General features: G+C 47.2%; 1 protein-coding gene across 2 annotated transcripts in view; it reads left to right on the forward strand.

The window, feature by feature from the left end:
- Positions 1-17997, forward strand: part of Pxdn (peroxidasin) — a 78865-nt gene extending 60868 nt beyond the window's left edge. For both annotated transcript variants that reach the window (XM_027424722.2, XM_027424723.2), the window contains 7 exons: positions 1370-2873; positions 5446-5580; positions 6313-6521; positions 11928-12048; positions 12290-12419; positions 14494-14607; positions 15834-17997. In XM_027424722.2, coding sequence (XP_027280523.1) covers positions 1370-2873; positions 5446-5580; positions 6313-6521; positions 11928-12048; positions 12290-12419; positions 14494-14607; positions 15834-15953 — 2333 coding nt within the window. In that variant the 3' untranslated portion in view covers positions 15954-17997. The remainder of the gene's footprint in view (positions 1-1369; positions 2874-5445; positions 5581-6312; positions 6522-11927; positions 12049-12289; positions 12420-14493; positions 14608-15833) is intronic.
- Positions 17998-18839: the final 842 nt, after the last annotated feature.

Here is an 18839-nt window from a genome sequence, read left to right on the forward strand (position 1 = left end):
GCACGTATATAGGTTTTATGTGCCTGAATATGTGTACATGTGTGAATGTGAACGTGCTCATGTGTGAGCAGCTATCTCTGTGAGCATATCTTGCAGAGGGGCATGTCGTATGAGTGTGCAGGCAGCATTGTGAGTGTATGTATGTGCATATGTGTGTAGCTATGAGAATTCACGTGTGAGTGCACACCTGAGTGTTGGTGTGTGAGCATGTCCTCAGATGAGTTTGTACAGGTGTGTACATGTACAGATGACTTTTCTGAAGACTCCAGAATGTTCTGTAGGGGAGGGATAGTGAGGAAGGTGAAGGCCTTGGTGTAGGCAGAGTTTTCCCATCCTGGGAGCAGCTTCCAAATTACAACACAGAGGCTTATATTAATTGTAAATGCTCAGCCAACAACTCAGGCTTATTACTAACTAGCTCTTACATTTAAATTATCCCATTTCTATTAACCCACAAGCCATGTAGCTCATGGCTTTACCTGTCCTCTAGCATGTCTTGCTTCCTGGGTAGCTGGCTGGCATTTCTCTCTCACTCCACCCTTCTTTCCCCCAGCACCCTCGGTCTGATTGCCTGGCTATCAGATAATGTTTTATTAACATTAGCACAATCCATAGCACCTTGGCTGTGCTAATGTCTACAGGCAGCATTTGATGAAACTGAGCTCTGAGCATGGGATCCTGGGGTCACTGTGTGGATATGCTTGATAACTTTAGGAAGGTTATGGACACCTGGTAGAGGCATGCTACTGACCAACAAGGTTTTCCTGTAGCTGGTGAGCAGTTCGAGGTTCTTGATCAGGAAGCCAACCTAGTAGGAGCCTACCCTTGGCTAGACAGGTTGGAGGGTATTTTTTGTGATGGATTCTGTAAAATTCAAGGCCAGTGTCACGGATGGCATCCTAGGGTGATGGCAGAAGTATGGAGAGGATGGCAGGAGTCTGTGAAACCTGTAGGGGAGGCCTCACCCATGTAGGTGAGTATAGGATGGACCCTGAAGAAAAGCTGCTTAAGTTATAGTAGTCAGGGCAATGTACAGTGATGGGCATAGGGAAGCTGTTTCACAGGACCTCTTGTGGCTGGTGTAGAGGTGCATTCTCTGCCTGGTCCATGATACAATATGATGTGAGGCTGAAGGTCCTCAGTTTTGGACCTCTGAATGTGACAGACTTCTTACATTAGAGCCAGTGGTATAAACTATAGGCCCGATGATAGGGCATCCAAACTGTTAGCCAACAGAGAGCCGAACAGGAGGGTACATTCTAACAGGTCAAATGCCAGAGCATCTTCAGGCACCAGCTGACACACTGAAGGCAGTGGTCTACACCAGTCTACACCGGTGGAAGTCAGTGCCGCCCTGCTTGTGTTGCAGGTTACCACTACAATGATCTGGTGTCCCCACAGTACCTGAGCCTTATTGCCAACCTGTCAGGCTGCACCGCCCACCGCCGTGTGAACAACTGCTCAGACATGTGCTTCCACCAGAAGTACAGGACGCATGATGGCACATGCAACAACCTGCAGCACCCAATGTGGGGCGCCTCGTTGACTGCCTTCGAGCGCCTGCTGAAGGCTGTGTATGAGAATGGATTCAACACGCCCCGTGGCATCAATCCCCAGCGTCAGTATAATGGGCATGTACTTCCCATGCCCCGCCTGGTGTCCACCACACTGATTGGGACAGAGGTAATCACCCCTGATGAACAGTTTACACACATGTTGATGCAGTGGGGCCAGTTCCTTGACCATGACCTGGACTCCACAGTCGTGGCTCTGAGCCAGGCTCGGTTCTCTGACGGGCAGCATTGCAGCAATGTGTGCAGCAATGACCCTCCCTGTTTCTCTGTCATGATTCCCCCCAATGACCCCCGTGTGCGGAGTGGAGCCCGCTGCATGTTCTTTGTGCGATCGAGCCCCGTGTGTGGCAGCGGCATGACATCTCTGCTCATGAACTCTGTGTACCCGCGAGAGCAGATCAACCAGCTCACTTCCTACATTGATGCATCCAATGTGTATGGCAGCACAGACCACGAAGCCCGCAGCATCCGGGACCTGGCTAGTCATCGTGGCCTGTTGCGTCAGGGCATCGTGCAGAGGTCTGGCAAGCCTCTGCTTCCTTTTGCCACGGGGCCGCCCACTGAGTGCACACGGGATGAGAATGAGAGCCCCATACCGTGCTTTCTGGCTGGTGACCACCGTGCTAATGAGCAGCTGGGCCTGACCAGCATGCACACACTCTGGTTCCGGGAGCACAACCGCATTGCAGCAGAACTGCTGAAGCTAAACCCACACTGGGATGGGGACACTGTCTACCATGAGACTCGCAAGATAGTGGGGGCAGAGATACAGCACATTACCTACCGGCACTGGCTACCCAAGATCCTGGGGGAGGTGGGCATGAAGATGCTCGGAGAGTACCGAGGATACGATCCCAGCGTCAATGCTGGCATCTTTAATGCCTTTGCCACTGCAGCCTTCAGGTTTGGCCATACTCTGATCAACCCTCTGCTCTACCGGCTGGACGAGAACTTTGAGCCCATCCCACAGGGCCATGTGCCCCTCCACAAGGCCTTCTTCTCACCATTCCGGATTGTCAATGAGGGGGGCATCGACCCACTTCTCCGAGGGCTGTTTGGAGTGGCAGGCAAGATGAGAGTTCCCTCCCAGTTGTTGAACACGGAGCTCACAGAGAGGCTATTCTCCATGGCTCACACCGTGGCCCTTGACCTGGCTGCCATCAATATCCAGCGAGGCCGGGACCATGGCATCCCACCTTACCATGATTACAGGGTCTACTGCAATTTGTCAGCTGCTTACACTTTTGAGGACCTGAAAAATGAGATCAAGAGCCCCGAGATCCGGGAGAAGCTGCAGAGGTGAGTACTGCTAACCTGGGGTGTTGCTGGAGTTTCTTGTCCGGCCAGGTCCCACCAACCTGCAGCCTCAAATAAACACACAGATGCTGTATTAATTATAAAACTGTTGGCCAATGGCTAGGGCTTCTTACTGGCTAGCTCTCTCTTAATTATTAATTGATGAATATCTAAGTGTTTCCATGTGGTCTTATCTTACTGGAGAAGGGTCCGGACTTGTTACTCCTTCCTCGGCTACATGGCATCTCCTCGAGGTCTCTCCCTACCTACCTTTCCCAGAATTCTCCTTGTCTCCTAGTCCCACCTATCTTCCTGCCTCTGTTGGCCAAACAGTGTTTTATTCATCAACCAACAAGGGAAACACAAATACAGAAGGACATTCCCCATCACTGGGGCACTTTTAAAGATGTGTGGATGCCAGGTAATTTTGGCTGTGAACTGTGGTGTTACTGTCTCTCGGTTCAAGTTTCTGTGGTATCTCAAGATCAGGTGAGAGAAATCTGTGGAGGCTGAGATTGACTAGTGGTCTGCTGTCTGGGATGCTGCAGTGAGCCTAGTGTTGGGTAGAGGCATGTGTCTAAGCCTATCTAAGCTGTCTAAGCTTTCTGTTGAGATACGAGTTTTACTTAACTAGCTAGGACACATAAGAGTCCTCTTGGACCTGGCTTGGTCTGTAGCCCCCTATTCTTAAGTTAAGCCTGGAACCTCACCTGTAGTGGAGTCATACATGAGTGGTCATTGTTCATAGAAGAGGAGAGATGGACAGCCAATGTGCAGGTTTCGTGGGGACATGAATATCCCACAACTCAGAGGATAGGTCCAGGTCTGCTCAGGATTGGATCATCTCACCTAGAGCCAGGCTTTTTCTCAGACCTACCTCCTGGGAGCTGCTCAGACCTGAAGGTCTGCAGAAGGGCTTTGTCCTGTGAGATGCTGTGGTTTATGAATGAGCACTGCTCTGCTCCCCTGTGCTCCAGTTCGTTTATATAATTGTTAGTATTCGCTTACTGGCAAGGGAAGCATATGAGTTCTCCACAGGAACAGTTCCTTTTTTTTTCCGCCGTTATGCTTAATTGGGATTTATGCTCACTGACTGTACTTCAAGTGCTTCAGTGTCCCCCTGTGTTCCTATCCAGATGGCCACAGATGAGTTTCCCAGTCATTTTTTTGATTGCCAAAATATTTCAGAACTTCTTAGTTTCTGGTAATCCTGCTGCTGCTGCTGCTGCTGGAGATGGTGAGCCTGGCCCAGCTGCAGAACAGAGACCACTGGCAAAGACAATGCTTACCCCCCATCCCCACACACACAGAGTTACTCATTTTTTTCTGTGAACCCATTACCAAGAGGAAAAATGAGACGTAAACAGGAGGAGAGTTGAATGGCAATGAAGTCCAGGGCTGTCAGGATTTTAAGCAGGCCTTGGGGAATGCAGCTGCTGTCTGTCTACTGTCCTGGCAGCTTGTTATACAGTTTTGCATTTCAGAGCAGCCTAGAGATGAATAGTTGGGCTGAATCTGGGCTTCTCTCCCTGGTGTACGCCCTGTAAGCTACACAGTCAGGGTCTCCAGGCCCCTGAGTGAGAGCTTTGCAGTGTCATGGAGACCATCCCCAGCAGGCCTGAAGTAGATAGCCTTCAGTCTCCCGCTGTTCTTTTATGAATGGGAGGGTGGAGTACAAAGGGTAGGTATCCTGAGGAGGCACTGGCATCTGGTGCCTGTATAGAATGACCAGCAGCCCTCCAGCCTCCCATGTCAGGTGGCTTCTGGTAAGACCTTGGAGACTTTGGTCCAGCGTGCTTTTCCCTGACTCAGACAAGGAGCACAGTTTGTGCTTGGAAAGGCTGGGTGCCAGCTTATGTGAGAGTACATGTATTCTACTCATAAGATGAGTGAACGTCTTTTCAATAGCATGTCACAGCTAGATGATAGGGTGTTCTGCTGTCATTCCAAGCCTGGTGGGGAATGGCGCCAGGGGGCTGGGAGATGCTATTTCATGCTCTAGCAGAGTCTCTAGCAGCAGCTGGAACCAGGACCACCTGCTGCCTTGTACTCTCTTGGGAAGTTGAACAAGATTAGGAAAGAAAGATCTGTAGGCATTGTTGTTTCTTTGTTTATGAGCATGTATTCCAGGAGCATGGAGGACTTGATGAGAATGCTTGTTAAACATTCTCAAATGTTTAAGCCTCATGTTAGATATCTAATTAACTAGCATTTCCATTGACAACTACATTTCAATATATGGGAGGGTCTAATCCTATTATTTTCAAATGTGACTACTCATTGCTCATATACTTAAGGAAGAAGAGAGGTGTGAAGGGGGTGCCTCGTGGAGTTAGATGGTTCTCCTTGGAACATAAGAAAGAATGTTTTAATTTTCATATCTATTTTTGGTGTGTATGTGTGAAAAAAGGAAAAATTTTAAAAATATGATTAACTATGCTTTAAAGAAATACTGGTGAGCTCTCTTTGTTCAATATAAGTCTGGACAATGTGTAGGGCCTTTTTCATACTTGCTGTGTTTCATATCCCAGGCCGCTATGCTGGGCAGACCTGACTTCCTCCTTGTCTGTTGCAGGCTGTATGGCTCAACTCTCAACATTGATCTGTTCCCGGCCCTCATGGTGGAAGACCTGGTCCCTGGCAGCCGCTTGGGGCCCACACTCATGTGCCTGCTCAGCACACAGTTCCGACGCCTTCGGGATGGAGACAGGTGGGTGCTGGAGAACCTTGCTGTACTTCATGATTGTTCTGGACTTAGGACAGATGCCAATAAGGACCTCTACCCACTTGCTGCCCTTCCAACAGCTCAACAGTTCTGTACCTCCTGTAGGCTGTCTAAGCTAACACATCTGAGTCCCAGGTGCTGTTGGGCTCTGAGACCAGTGAGAACGTGGATATTTCCAGGAGCCCTTTGACTATTCATGGTGGCACTCAGAAGGACTAGAACATTGCTGTTTGTTTTGTTTGGATTTTTGAGATAGGGTTTCAGTGTGTAGCTCAGTCTGGCCTCATTCATGGCAAGCCTTCGGCCTCAGATGTGTTCCACAACACCTACCTGAAACATGGGGCTTGTGGTAAGATTTCTTTTCATTCTAACAATATTAGTTTACTTTAGCAAGTGGGAAAAGTTGGCCAGACCTTTAGCTGAGAGTTTAGTCAGAAGTTTAGCCATCCATCTTTTTTGAAAAGTAGCCTATCTTCCTTCTTGCTATTCAGATGAGCTACTGCACTATCTCTTATATGCTGGGGATTTTTGCTTTTCTCACATGTATTGGGTGAGAATTTGAGCAACATCTGGGTCATTTTTTTAAATTTCTGTTCATGGAATCAGCGATTTCCATGTTGGAATACCATTCTCACCTTGGATCCTTGTGGCTAGCGGTCTCTCTGCCCTCTGCTGACCCGCTGACCCGCTGGCCCTGTTGTCATCTCTGGAGTACAGGTTGTGGTATGAGAACCCAGGCGTATTCTCCCCCGCCCAGCTGACGCAGCTCAAGCAGACATCCTTGGCTAGGATCCTATGTGACAACTCAGACAATATCACCCGTGTGCAGCAGGATGTGTTCAGGGTGGCAGAGTTTCCACATGGTTACAGCAACTGCGAGGACATCCCCAGGGTGGACCTGCGAGTGTGGCAGGACTGCTGTGAAGGTACGTGGTGGCAGTGTCCTACCCTCACTGTCTCCCCATTGCTGCTGCTTTGCATGGCAACAGGAAAGCAGCCTCTGGCACTTGGTATGGTAATTATTTGTGGTTGCTTTGCTTAGTGCATGATTCCATGGTCTGAGATATAAATGTCATGGTGTCTTATCATGATGGCACCATATGTTATTGAGCCCAGGCTGTATGGGGCAGTAGCTCCACCCACACTGCCTCTGAATGAACTTAGGAGACAAGGAGGCACCCAAAGCTAGATAGAGAGCTCTTTCCAACCTTAAATGGGCATACACTAAAATGCTAATAAAGGTTCAGCACAGTAGATGCACACACCAGCCACTCAGCCGTGTGTGAACATAAACACCATGCATTTAATGTCACATTTCACCCTACTGCAAGTGCATCACATTTATTGATGACATTGTCACCTCAGATACCTGTGCTAAGACATCATTATTATCTTAGGCTGCACAGTATTCTGATAACCAAAATGCTTTGTGAAAGTTAACAAAACTTTAGGGCATCCCTATTGTATATCTGACATTTAACCTATTATACAGCTACATTTCTGTGCGTGTGTGTTGGTCCCATGACCCACAGCCACAAAGAGGAGAAACAGTTCATCCAGGAAGCATAACAAGTATATAATCATGTTATACTGATACCCTGTTGTAACTGTCTTCTTGAGGAGGTAGGGAGTAGCCTACAGGTGTGAGAAATCTTGATGTTAGGGCTGGACAGCCTCATAATGAGGTCTGTGCAGCATGTTCCAGTCAGCCGGGAGAGGCCTACTCCCTGCTGTGTCTGTCCACCTCGCACACAGGGCTGCCATCACAGCTCTAGCAGCCACTGGCTTCCTGTGGTGACAGTTCTGCAGTGTCTTTCCCACTTTGCATTCTTGAGTTCCTCTCTTGGTTAACCTCAGTTTCCAGTTTCTAATTTGAGTGCAATTTTGGCTTTATTCAAACTATGATCAGAACCCCATAAATAATAAAGCTGGGGACATTTACAACCTAAGCCGCGCAACATATGTTTGTGGTGAGAAGAGGACTCAAGAGGATGGGTGCTCCAGCCACACATGGGGCAGCACACTTGGCCCTCAGCCCTGCCCTACCCCTTAGAGGCCCTGACGAAGGTGGGCCACATAAATTTGAAGAGAAGCACACAGAGTTCAGAACTATGGTTATCTCTCTCTTATTTTTCTCCAAAAGTAGTCACTCAAGCTATTAAATAAGTATTGAAATCAGGTTGACCTTTGAAGCTGCAGTTAACATCTAAGAGAATGTGTGGTGGGGGTGCATTCATATGTGAATGTGTATGATCATGTGTGGTTTGTCCAATATGATTTTTTTGTCTGCCTCTCCCCCATATGTGTGCGTGTGTGCATGTGTGCGTGTGTGCGGGTGTATCATGTTCTATAGGCAGAGTTTTCCTGTTCCACAGTTACTCTCAAATAAACATACTGAAGCTTATATTAACTACAAATGTTCATCCAATAGCTTGGGCTTATTACTAACTATCTCTTACATTTTTTAAAAAGATTTTATTTATTTATTATGTATATAACATTCTGCTTCCATGTATATTTGCACACCAGAAGAGGGCACCAGATCTCATAACGGATGGCTGTGAGCCACCATGTGGTTGTTGGGAATTGATCTCAGGACCTCTGGAAGAGCAGCTGGTGCTCTTAACCTCTGCGCCATCTCTCCAGCCCCTATCTCTTACATTTTAAGTTAATCTATATTCCTTATTTATGCTCTGCCATGTGGCAGTACCTCTATTAGCATGGCGTGTTCATCTCCTGCTCCCTCTCATCTAGATGGTGACTCCAGTCTCTGCCCTTCTTCTCACAGCATTCTCCTAGTCTGGCTGTTCTGCCTAACCTTAGTCTATCCAGCCATTGGCCAGTCAGCTTCTTTATTAAACCTATCACAGCGATATATATTCTCATGGTGTAAAGGTATATTCCACAGCAATGTTCAGCACAAGTGTGTGTGTGTGTGTGTGTGTGTGTGTGTGTGTGAGAGAGAGAGAGAGAGAGAGAGAGAAGAGAAGAGAGAGAGAGAGAGAGAAAGGCAGAGAGAGAGAGAGAGAGAGAGAGAGAGAGAGAGAGACAGACAGACAGACAGACAGACAGACAGACCAAGAGAGACACACAGAAAGAGAAAGTTATAAGAATTCACATAAAGGACATCATGCTTGCTGTGTATCTAGTCCTAAATCACTGTTGTTCTTTTGATCATACAGTGGAAACTTGTATCTGCTTTTGCTTCTTTTTGCTTTAAACGTTCACAGGTTTTTCCAGCCTAAATACTTTCCTGCAGGGATGGCAGAGAATTCTATTTTGTTTGCAGGAACATGTTGTCTTGAAAATATTGTGCAAAGTCAATTGTTATTTTCAGATACAGAGACTCTATTTTCTGGTAGCAGGACCAGGTCCCCTTCTGCTACAGAGCAGAGCCAGCCTTCACTGCTTTGCTTAAAAATATCCACAGTCCTGGAAGAGGTCATCTCTGAGGCAGGCCTTGTCTTGGCATGTGCCCCCATAATGTGCCATTGTCCCAGCTGCTGCAGATGCTCAGTGCCCCAAAGTTCTTGCTGACACAGCTTCTTCCAGGTACTGTGCCTCTTAAAATAGAAGGCTTGGTGCAATCCCAGAAGAGCTTCAAGATTCTAAATTTACTGATTTCTGTTTTAGCTCAAACCCATTTCTAAATCCTGCAAGGGGAAAAAATGCTGGTTGCCGTTAATATTTTTTTGGATGTGTCTGTGTGGTACGTGCTTGCATAGTATGTGTATGTTTGCATGTGTGCAGGTGCACATGCATAAAGGCACAGTTAGCATGTAGAGGGCAGAGATTGATGTCTAGTGTCTTGGGTTTGTCATTGAGCCCAGAGCTTGACAATCCAGCTTGTCTAGCTAGCCAGCTTGTTCTAGGGATTCAAACTCCACTCCTTCTGCTTGCTCCTCAAGTGCTTTATTTACTGAGCCATCTCCCCAGTCCCTGTTCTTTCAACTCTGCTTTGAAGGAAGCTCATGACAATATTGCTTCCTGGAGCTGCACCTGGGTCACAGCACCAAGAGCAACACTCATGCACCCCAGAACCTGAGGCAGCTGCTTCTGGGGTGGGACAGTGTCCATTTCTTTTTACTCGATGTGGGAATTGCAGCCTCTTTCTAGGGACTGATGAGTATTAGGGGATTGCACACATACACACATGCTCAGACCCCCACATATGCAATTTGAAATATTGATTGAAATACTAAAAAGAGTCCAAATATTTCACCCAGATTCACCAACTGTGTTAACATTTTCTACATATTTATTTGTTCTTTTATGTGTGTGTGCAAGTATGTATTGTCTACAAATAAATAAAACACAAAGTTTTTTTAAATGAGCCCAGGAAGTTGCAGATTTCCTGCTACCACACTCCTAAATAATCTACTTAAGTATAATGGAACATTTAGCATAAACAAAATTCTTCCCCGATTTTTGGATTCTGTTTGAATTCTACTATTTTCCCAAAGATGTTAGTTCATAACAGGTTCCACCTGACTTAAAATTTACCTTAAAGTTCCCGACCCTATATCCAGGTAGAGTTCTTAGTCTGTCTCTATCTGGGTCCTTTTGGTGGGTGTCCCTCCATGTGGGTTTGTCTAACCTTTTCCTAAAGGTTAAGCACAACACTGCAGCACAGAGGAGGCACAAAGGGCTGTGTTCCTCGTGGTGCACCACAGCAGGAAGCACAGGGTATAAGTTTGTCCCGTGACCAGTGACAGTGATTCAAGAAACTTATTTAAAATGTTTGGCTACACACTTTGGTGAGTGTGAGGACCTTGTTCCCCACCAGTACATCTGCTGGGAAACATGTGGTTCCATTTAGAATTCTCTACACCAAGTTTTTCCTCCTTTGGGGTAAAGCCCTGGGTGGAGAACCATTCCTAGTCCGGACAGGTGTTCCTATGAGGTTCAGGTTTGGAGCACAGGTCTTCAGTACACACAGAACTTTCCAGGCATTACCGTGGTTTGGGTACATTTGCATTGTGAGCATGACTACTTCCATAGCAGCAACAGCATTGGGTGTGGGGTTGCACTAGAGCCATGGTGCATGCAGCTGGCACAGGCCAGGCAGAGACATGTAGCCCAGCTCTGCTCTGTGCCTGAGGGAGAGATGGGATATTCATGGCAAATACAGCGGTTCTGGATCTTCAGAACCCATCTATGTGTTGTTCTTGGGTCAGGGCCACTGGGCACAGCCAACTCACATGAGACCCACCTTGCCTTGTTGCTGTTCCCAAATAATCTAGGGCAAGGCTTTGTGAGGGAGACTCACCCTTGCCCTTTTCCAGAATATTCAGCCTTGTCTGGCCTGGCTTCAGTGTTCAGGAAAGCTTGGAGGAAGAGTCTCCAGTGAAGAGGTGGGAATACAGGAAGTAGACATAGCTGTGGAAGGCCAAGATTCTGTGGATCTGGTTTATGTCCTTGGAGCCATCTGAGAAGCTGCATTATCTACTCTGATTGGTGGACAGGACAAATTTAATAATTCCAGCTTAACTTGGGTCACATGATGACCTGTGATAACAAGTTCAGGCCACTTAGGGACTTATGTGGTCAGAAGTGAGGGCTTGATTCAGTTGGAACACTTCCTTCCATTTCTAGCCATAGACATCAGGATCTAGATGCTGTCATCCAGAGGCAGGCAGCCACATGGCCCCAGCTTATCATTCCTTTGCCTTTGTCTTGTAGCATGTCATCTGCTTCAATAGGGTCACAAGACTTTAGAATTTGGAAAAGACTGCCTTTAGCCTTTGCTTTCTTCTGGGCCAGGCTATTTTTAGGGGAGAAAGGAGACATAGGATGCCTGTAAAAATGGGTGGCTTTAATAAATATTGTAGGTGGGGCTTGGGTGAGAGAGAATAGGGTTCCTTCCCACATCCAGAGCTTGGGATGAGGCTGCAACCAGGGAAAGGAAGTATTTGGAAATTACCTGGTCTTGTTGCAGGTTGGTTTGGGCTGATCATGAGGTCTTGGGGACAGGGTACCTCTTGACAAGGGCAGGAGGACTTCAATTATGCAGATTTGGATCATGATGGTAGAGTGCTCAACATCTCCTGTGTGGACTGCAGGAGGGCACAGCGGTCACGTGGGGTGCTCTGGTCCAGAGACTTGCTACAGCTATTGGTCGGTTTAAGTACTGGTCCTGGAGCCACGGAGCACTAACAGACCCACTTTTAGCTCCATGAGTCCTTTTAGGCACTGCCTGGCATAACATAGGTCCTAACTGAAGGGGGGAAGAGAGATGATGTGTGATAAAAATAGCTACTGCTGAACAAGGTGTAATTTATCCTAAATTAGAGTCATCTGTAACTGATTGCCTCTTTTTGCTTTTTCACCAGACTGCAGGACCAGGGGACAGTTCAATGCCTTCTCCTACCATTTCCGAGGAAGACGGTCTCTGGAATTCAGCTATGAGGAGGATAAGCCCACCAAGAGAGCAAGGCGGCAGAAGGCACTAAGGTGAGTTTTGGTGGTATTTGGGAGGTGTCCTGGCTATTGTGGGTTTCTGCTACAGGCTAAGGTCTTGCTGTTGTTTTGAGCTGGGTTGTAACCTGGGTTGGCTGAAGCAGAGGTGTCCCAGAGTAGAGTAGACAAGGTCTGTGTCTTGCTTGACAGTACTGGCTGTAGCGTGCTAGGCTGGGCACTTAGGAATGTTGTCCTCGACCTGCACCTTGACAATGTGAGTCTTTTTACCCCTCAGCGTGAAATATGGCAAACATCTCAGCAATGCCACATCAGCCACCCATAAGCACTTGGAAGGACCAGCAACTAATGATTTAAAGAAGTTCATTATGGAAATGCAAACGGTCATCACAGACCTCAGAAAACAGGTAAGGCTGGCCTGAATCACTGCCATCTTCACCTCCTTGGACCTTTCACCAGTACATCTGCTGCCCCCTGAGTTCCCTGTGTGATTGTGAAAGTGTTGACTTTGCCCTCACCTGCTGGGGACTGGCCATTTGTGTAGCTTGCTTTTCTCGAGCTTGCTTCTAACTAGGCTGCATTGTCTCTGTGAACTAGTGGGTTAGGTTGTTAGGTCCTTTTTTTTCATTGCTGTGATTAAACACCGTGACCAAGACAACTTATAGAAGAGTTTCTTTGTGCTTACAGTTTGTGCTTACTTGGCTGCAGGAGTAGGAAGCTGAGGGCTCACATCTTGAACTGAAAGCATGAAGCAGAGAGAGGAAACCAGCAATGGCACAAGGCTTTGAAACCTCAGACTCCACCCCCAGTAATGAACTTCTTCCAACAAGACCATACCTCTTAAGTCTCCCCACACAACTGGGAAACAATTTCCCAAATGTCCAAGACTATTTGGGGACATCTCATTCAAACCCCCACACCTGGGATACTGGGCAGTGGACAGTTGATGTCTCTAAATTTGGGGTACCCTGCCAGGGATTATGGCTGAGAGGATAAGACTGGAATAGATAGACACAACGTCCCAGAGAACTCAGCCATAGCCAGAGGAAGAGGTTTGGGAGAAGACAAACCTGAAGTGGCTGGTAGGCCACTTCTTCAGGAACAGTTTGGAGCCTAGACAGTGATGGTAGGCTCACCAAGGCTGCATGGCAGGGCACCAGGGCCACACACTGCATCCCTGGCTGAGCATCTACAGATAACGTCCTCTCCTTCTGTGTAAGGAGCTTTGTTCTGCCTCTCCTAGGCTCTATGTTCAATTACTAAAAGCTTTGTTTCAAAGAGAGTGGAGGCTAGACCCAGGAGGTCTGTTCACTTGATAGTAAAGAGTGTAAGTGTGTGTGCCTGGATTATAGGGCAGAAAAGTGTCCTGGATGATGTGGAGTATGTCCCAGACACTGGTGACTGGTTTGTGGGATTCTTGGGTCTGGCTCTGTTCCTGTCAGGTCCAAGGCTACTCAGGTGACAGGCTCAGAGGAGACTCATGTAACCCAAATTCCTTTCTAGATACAGAAGCCATTCCTGTGGCATCTGCTGGCTTGATCCTGGCCTTCCAGGCATAGGGGTCCATCTCTGTGCATTCTAGCTTCCAGCTTGTTTTGTTCTAAAGCACAAACGTGGGTGATGCTGGGGATTCCTGGCTCAGGTAGAGAAACTGAGACCAACCCAAGGAGACCTAGGGATACTGAAGGAAACAGGTGTCCTTCAGATCTGTTGTTGGTCTAGGTAGGCCACATAGACTAATTCCATACTATCATCATTTACTTATAGTCACAGGGGAAGGACCTCTTGGCTTGAGGTGCCAGCAGACCTGATAATACAGAATGGCCTTTGTACAGATAGCTCTGGAAATTTTGGTACTTCCCTATCATCCCTGCATGTGTCATCCCTGTCTGTGCTGCTGCCTATAGTTCATCAATGCTGACAGCCATCTAGATTGTAGCCACCTTTGTCCTTGGCTTATCTGGGTTTTGAGTAACTCAGAATCAGCCATCTATGCCCAGGTTACTTTCTACTCCCTAAGGATATTGGTCCATCCTTTAGCTTTCTTCATGGCCTCAAGTTGGAATGTTGAGGGTTAACTAAAACATATGCTAGTGAGTTATTGTTACAGAAAAGTTTGCTTTCTTCTTGCTTGGAAATGCTAAAGCATATCTTAGTGTGAACTAACTAAATTTCAGTTGGGATTTAGGCTGTTGGGAGTATAGCCATCCTAATACAAAGACAATGGGGTGATCTTAGTGCCAAGGGCCTCATAGAGTTGCAGAAGGTTCTGTGCTCAGATCCATTGTAGACTGGGGACCACACTGTGCTCAGTAGGTAGGACAGGGAAATTCAGGGGCTGGGGTTGAAATCCTCATGGGAAGTGGACTGATTTAAAATGCTGTGGCTCCTATCACCTGTTGTAATGTGGGAAGCCTTTCCTCAACTGAGCATGGTTGAGGTTTATTCCATCAACTTGCACTGCTCTGTGCCTTGCTGCAGATAACCAGCCTGGAGTCTCGGCTCAGCACCACAGAGTGCGTGGACGACAGTGGTGAATCCCATAGCAACAACACAAAGTGGAAAAAGGACAGGTGCACAGTTTGTGAGTGCAAAGTGAGTATGGGGTCGGTTCTGTGTTCATGCTCATCACACCTGGCAAGCAGGTGGTCCAGGTGGCAGAGTGAGGTCCTGCTGGCCCTTATCCTCAACCCTGCTTTCCCTTCATAAGCTGGAGTACATGGGGGCATTTGTGTGAACCACCCCAGCTTCTCTTTGTGTACAGAGAGCATATATACACCTGGGAACCTGAAAACTCCACAGCTCATGACCCCTTTCTTCCAGAGCTGGCTGTTACATTCACTCCCTTATCCTCACTGTCTCTGTCCAGGTCTACCCTGGGATATTAGTTACAGAGAATACTAAGGGGACATGGTCCATCTTTGGGAAGAGGCAGGGATATATGTAGGGAGCCGTCCCTGCATTCTCCATTACAATGATGGCGCCTGCAGGCACTGAATGTAAACAAGATTATTGCGCAGGCGCTGGGTAATTTTCCATTCCTTGATCTCTGCCTATTCCGTGGCGTCATGGCCTGATGAGCTGCAGCCAATCATAGGGTGACACGTCCCAGGCGGCGGCTGCCAGCCTTTATTAGGGGACGGGATTCTTGGCTCGGGGTCTCCGCTCTGGTAAGCTTATGCTCTCCTCTCAAGACGCATTAAAGCTTTACTGCAGAAGGATCCGAATGTCCTGTGTGGTTCTTGCTGGCGAGGCGATTGCGCGGGACAGATATACCTTTGTTATAAACAGAGGTTCCCCTGCAGCTCTGGCAGGAGTCCACTTGGGACAGAGCCAGAAGACAGGACAACAGGGATGAAGGATGATCCAGACCACTTCTTGTCTAATAGGGGACAGGGTTCATCCCTTTGCAGGAACAGTGCAGGGTACTCCAAGCATCCCTGGGTTGCCTGGCTAGTGAAGACTAAGCTAGGGGAGGGAGGATTCTTTTCAAAGAAGACCATTTCTCTCTGGTCTCCTTCCTGGCAGGATGAAGTAGGAGACTGGGGATGAGGCAGCTCAGTTCTTTGATCCTGGGCCCCACAATATAGGGTTAGAGGGCAATAGGAACAGACAGGTGTGCAATGAGATCCTCTGGGGGGGGGTGTATTTAGAGCTCAAAAGCTCCAAGTGTTGTCTTGGGTCACAATCCCCGGATAGGAGAGCCAAGCATGGTGGGGGATGAAGGCAAGAAGCATGGGGCACCATACTGGGGCAGAGGTCATGTGGATCATGCCCAGTAAAGGATCCCAGAATGACAAGAATGTTTCTCCCTCTTTCAGAAAGGACAGGTCACCTGCTTTGTGGAAGCTTGCCAGCCTGCAGCCTGCCCAGAGCCTGTGAAACTGGAAGGTGCCTGCTGTCCTGTCTGCTTAAGGGACACAGAAGAGGAAAAGCCTTAGTGTCCCTGCGCTAAGCACCTCGAAGCTGGCCCATAGAATCCTTGTGAGCTTAGATGGCAACATGGGGAGCTTCAGACCACAGGATAAGTTGGAATCCCAGACATTTCAGGACCTCCACTGTGTCGCCACTGAAGCAGCCCCGGCTGTGTTTGTAGAAGGAAATTGAGTATACAGGAGTGGCTCTGGTCCTCACTTCATGTTAGACTTCTCAGGTTTTTATTTAATTATTTTTAAATGAAAAATTGGTGCTACTATCGAATCACACAGTTAAGACATGTGGGTTCCTAAATTGTTTCTGCCTGATGATGCCACTTCTGTTTAAATGAGGCAGGAGTCTTTGGCAAGGCTTCATTTAAGCAGAAGTATTTGGCAAATGGAATAGGATTTCTTTTTTTTTAATAACTTCCTGGGCCACAATCCCCACAGGAACACTAGGGCTTCTTCCTAACACTCCTCCATGTCCGCTATCTTCACTTTAGGGCTCTTCAACATCTGACTACAATACCAATACAACCCTGCATCTTGGGACCATGTCAGCCCTTCTACACATGACTGTCACATTATCATGCCACATTTAGAAATTATCTTGTTTCAATTTAGAAGGTGTGTAAATACTGCCTTGCTGTAAACTGAAGGTGAAATCCTTTGGTCTCATGCCACATCTAGTGACCTGAACATCCCCTTGCATTGGCAGGATGGTCTTACAGCCACCACCTGCCTTGGTTCCTGACCATAGTGTAGGGAGAGTGATTCACTTTCCAGGTGACAGGAAATAGGTGACACACAGGCAGAGCCTGAATGTCTGAAATCACATTGTGTGAATCCTTTAAAGGAAAAAACAAATCCCTATACCTCATTTTTTATTGCATGATGTTTTATAAAATTTGCCCATTTTAGATGTTAGAAAAATTACTTCCACTATGCAGATTTTTTTTAATTCAGTGTAAAGCAACTATTATACCTCATAGTCTCTTGTTTTTAACTGACCAAAATGTTCCATTCTATTCTCACAAGGTTCTGAGGACTCTCCCCTGAACAAGCAGGTCTCACCCTATATACACTGATGTGCCCAGCACTGTATGCCAGCCATGTGGGCACATCAAGAGGGTCACCCACCCAATAGCTAGGGAAGAAGGGACACAGAAGAGTCAGTGCCACTTTGAGAAGGCAAAATGGGTGCTATTATAGGAGACCATGGTCAGGCAGGGTGATGTTCAGCTCTTTGCAGCCCCTGACTTGCGTTGAGCAGTAAGGCCATTTTGGTACAATCTATGTGTGATCCTTATGCTGACACGAATACCTTCCCAGAGATAGACACAAAGCCACAAATGTAAGGCTGCTAGGCAAAGACAGAATCCCAGCATGGGTGTGTTCATCGTGGATTCACCACATTGCGTATGTAAAAGTGGTCACTGTGCCTTGCCCTCCTGTTGCTAATGATATTCAGAAGCCAGTGGTCCAGCATGGGTGGGCATTTGTGAAATATTAAATTGAACTTAGAGATGATGAGATCTCAGAATAGACTTCTGTGAAGTAGGAGACATAACTGTGCCATCTGAGTGAAATCTGATGGCGGTGTGGTTGTTCAGGCATACCAATGGCAGGAGAGCCTGTCCTGGGTAGCTGGTATTTCACATGAGCCCTGGGGGTATGCCTTATGCCAAGGCAAACAAGTGTATGTGGGGCTTAGACAGGTGTCCAGGGTTTTTGTTCTCTGATCCTGTGAAGGAAGCTGGCTATGATTTACATTCATTTCTGTCATTCAAACCAAGATGTATACAGATCTCCATTTGATGTTACAGTGTCACTGGCCAGGCAGTGAGCAGTGCCCAGACACCCTTTCTGATCAGCCGCTGCACTGGGCTTCTGTGATACAAAGCAGTGTACATATTTATTTACTTTTCTGACTGTTGCCAACAGCCAAATGCCATTTTATGTTCCTTGTATTCAATGCATTACCAAAGAGGTGTTTGCACTTTGTAACGACACCCTTTCAGTTCAAATAAAAGGGCCACGTTGTCAAGTGGAGAACCTGTTCTTTTTACTCTGATGCAAACAATAACTTATTTGTTGAATGATGTGGAAGTATGAGGAAGAGACCCAGGCCTACACAAAAACACAGAACTATACTGTGAGCCACAAAAAAGGAAAAGAAAGGGGGGGAGGTGTGGTTCAGAGAGAGATTCTTCCTTCTGAGTTAGGGAGGGCACCTTAGCCAGACTGATGTCCTATGGGTTCTGACCCTCAGACAAGCTGCCTGAATTTCCATGTGGACCAGTATGTTTCTTTTTCAGGAAATGCCCAGTGCTCTTGGCCCTCTGAGGGGAGAGGGTGGGTAGATAGCCTCTGTTCTTCCCAGGACAGGAATAAAGATCATGCTGGTTATGAAGTTCCACCCAAGTTGAATGTTTTCCCATGTGTTTGTGCTTGTGTGTGGCCTTCAGCCTGACCAAGGTGACCCAGGCAGCAGGTTTGGGAAGGATACTGTTCTGAAAGAAGCAGAAAGTTGGCATCCTGTTTATGTTGCCTGGAGAAGAATGTTGCATTCATGTAACCATCATGCAAAGGAAGATGTGATGTTAAGGAAACTCATATGCATTCAATTTGTGTGTGTGTGCATGTTCATATGTACAGAGACCAGAGGTCAGAGAAAGGTGTCTTCCTTGATCACTTGTCCACCTTGGTTTTTGAGACAGGTTCTTTCTCATGGAACACAAAGCTCACTAATTAGGCTAGACTGGCTAGCCAACAAGCCCCAGGGATCCTCACATCTCCACATACCACTGATCCTAGATTTTTACACAGTTGCTGGAGATCGGAACTCCCATTCTCATGCTTTGTGTAGCAAGCACTTTGAGCCATCTCCCAACGCTTTGTATTAAGCTT

This window comes from Cricetulus griseus, chromosome 7 (genome assembly GCF_003668045.3).
Source record: "Cricetulus griseus strain 17A/GY chromosome 7, alternate assembly CriGri-PICRH-1.0, whole genome shotgun sequence".
NCBI classification, from domain to species: Eukaryota; Metazoa; Chordata; class Mammalia; order Rodentia; family Cricetidae; genus Cricetulus; species Cricetulus griseus.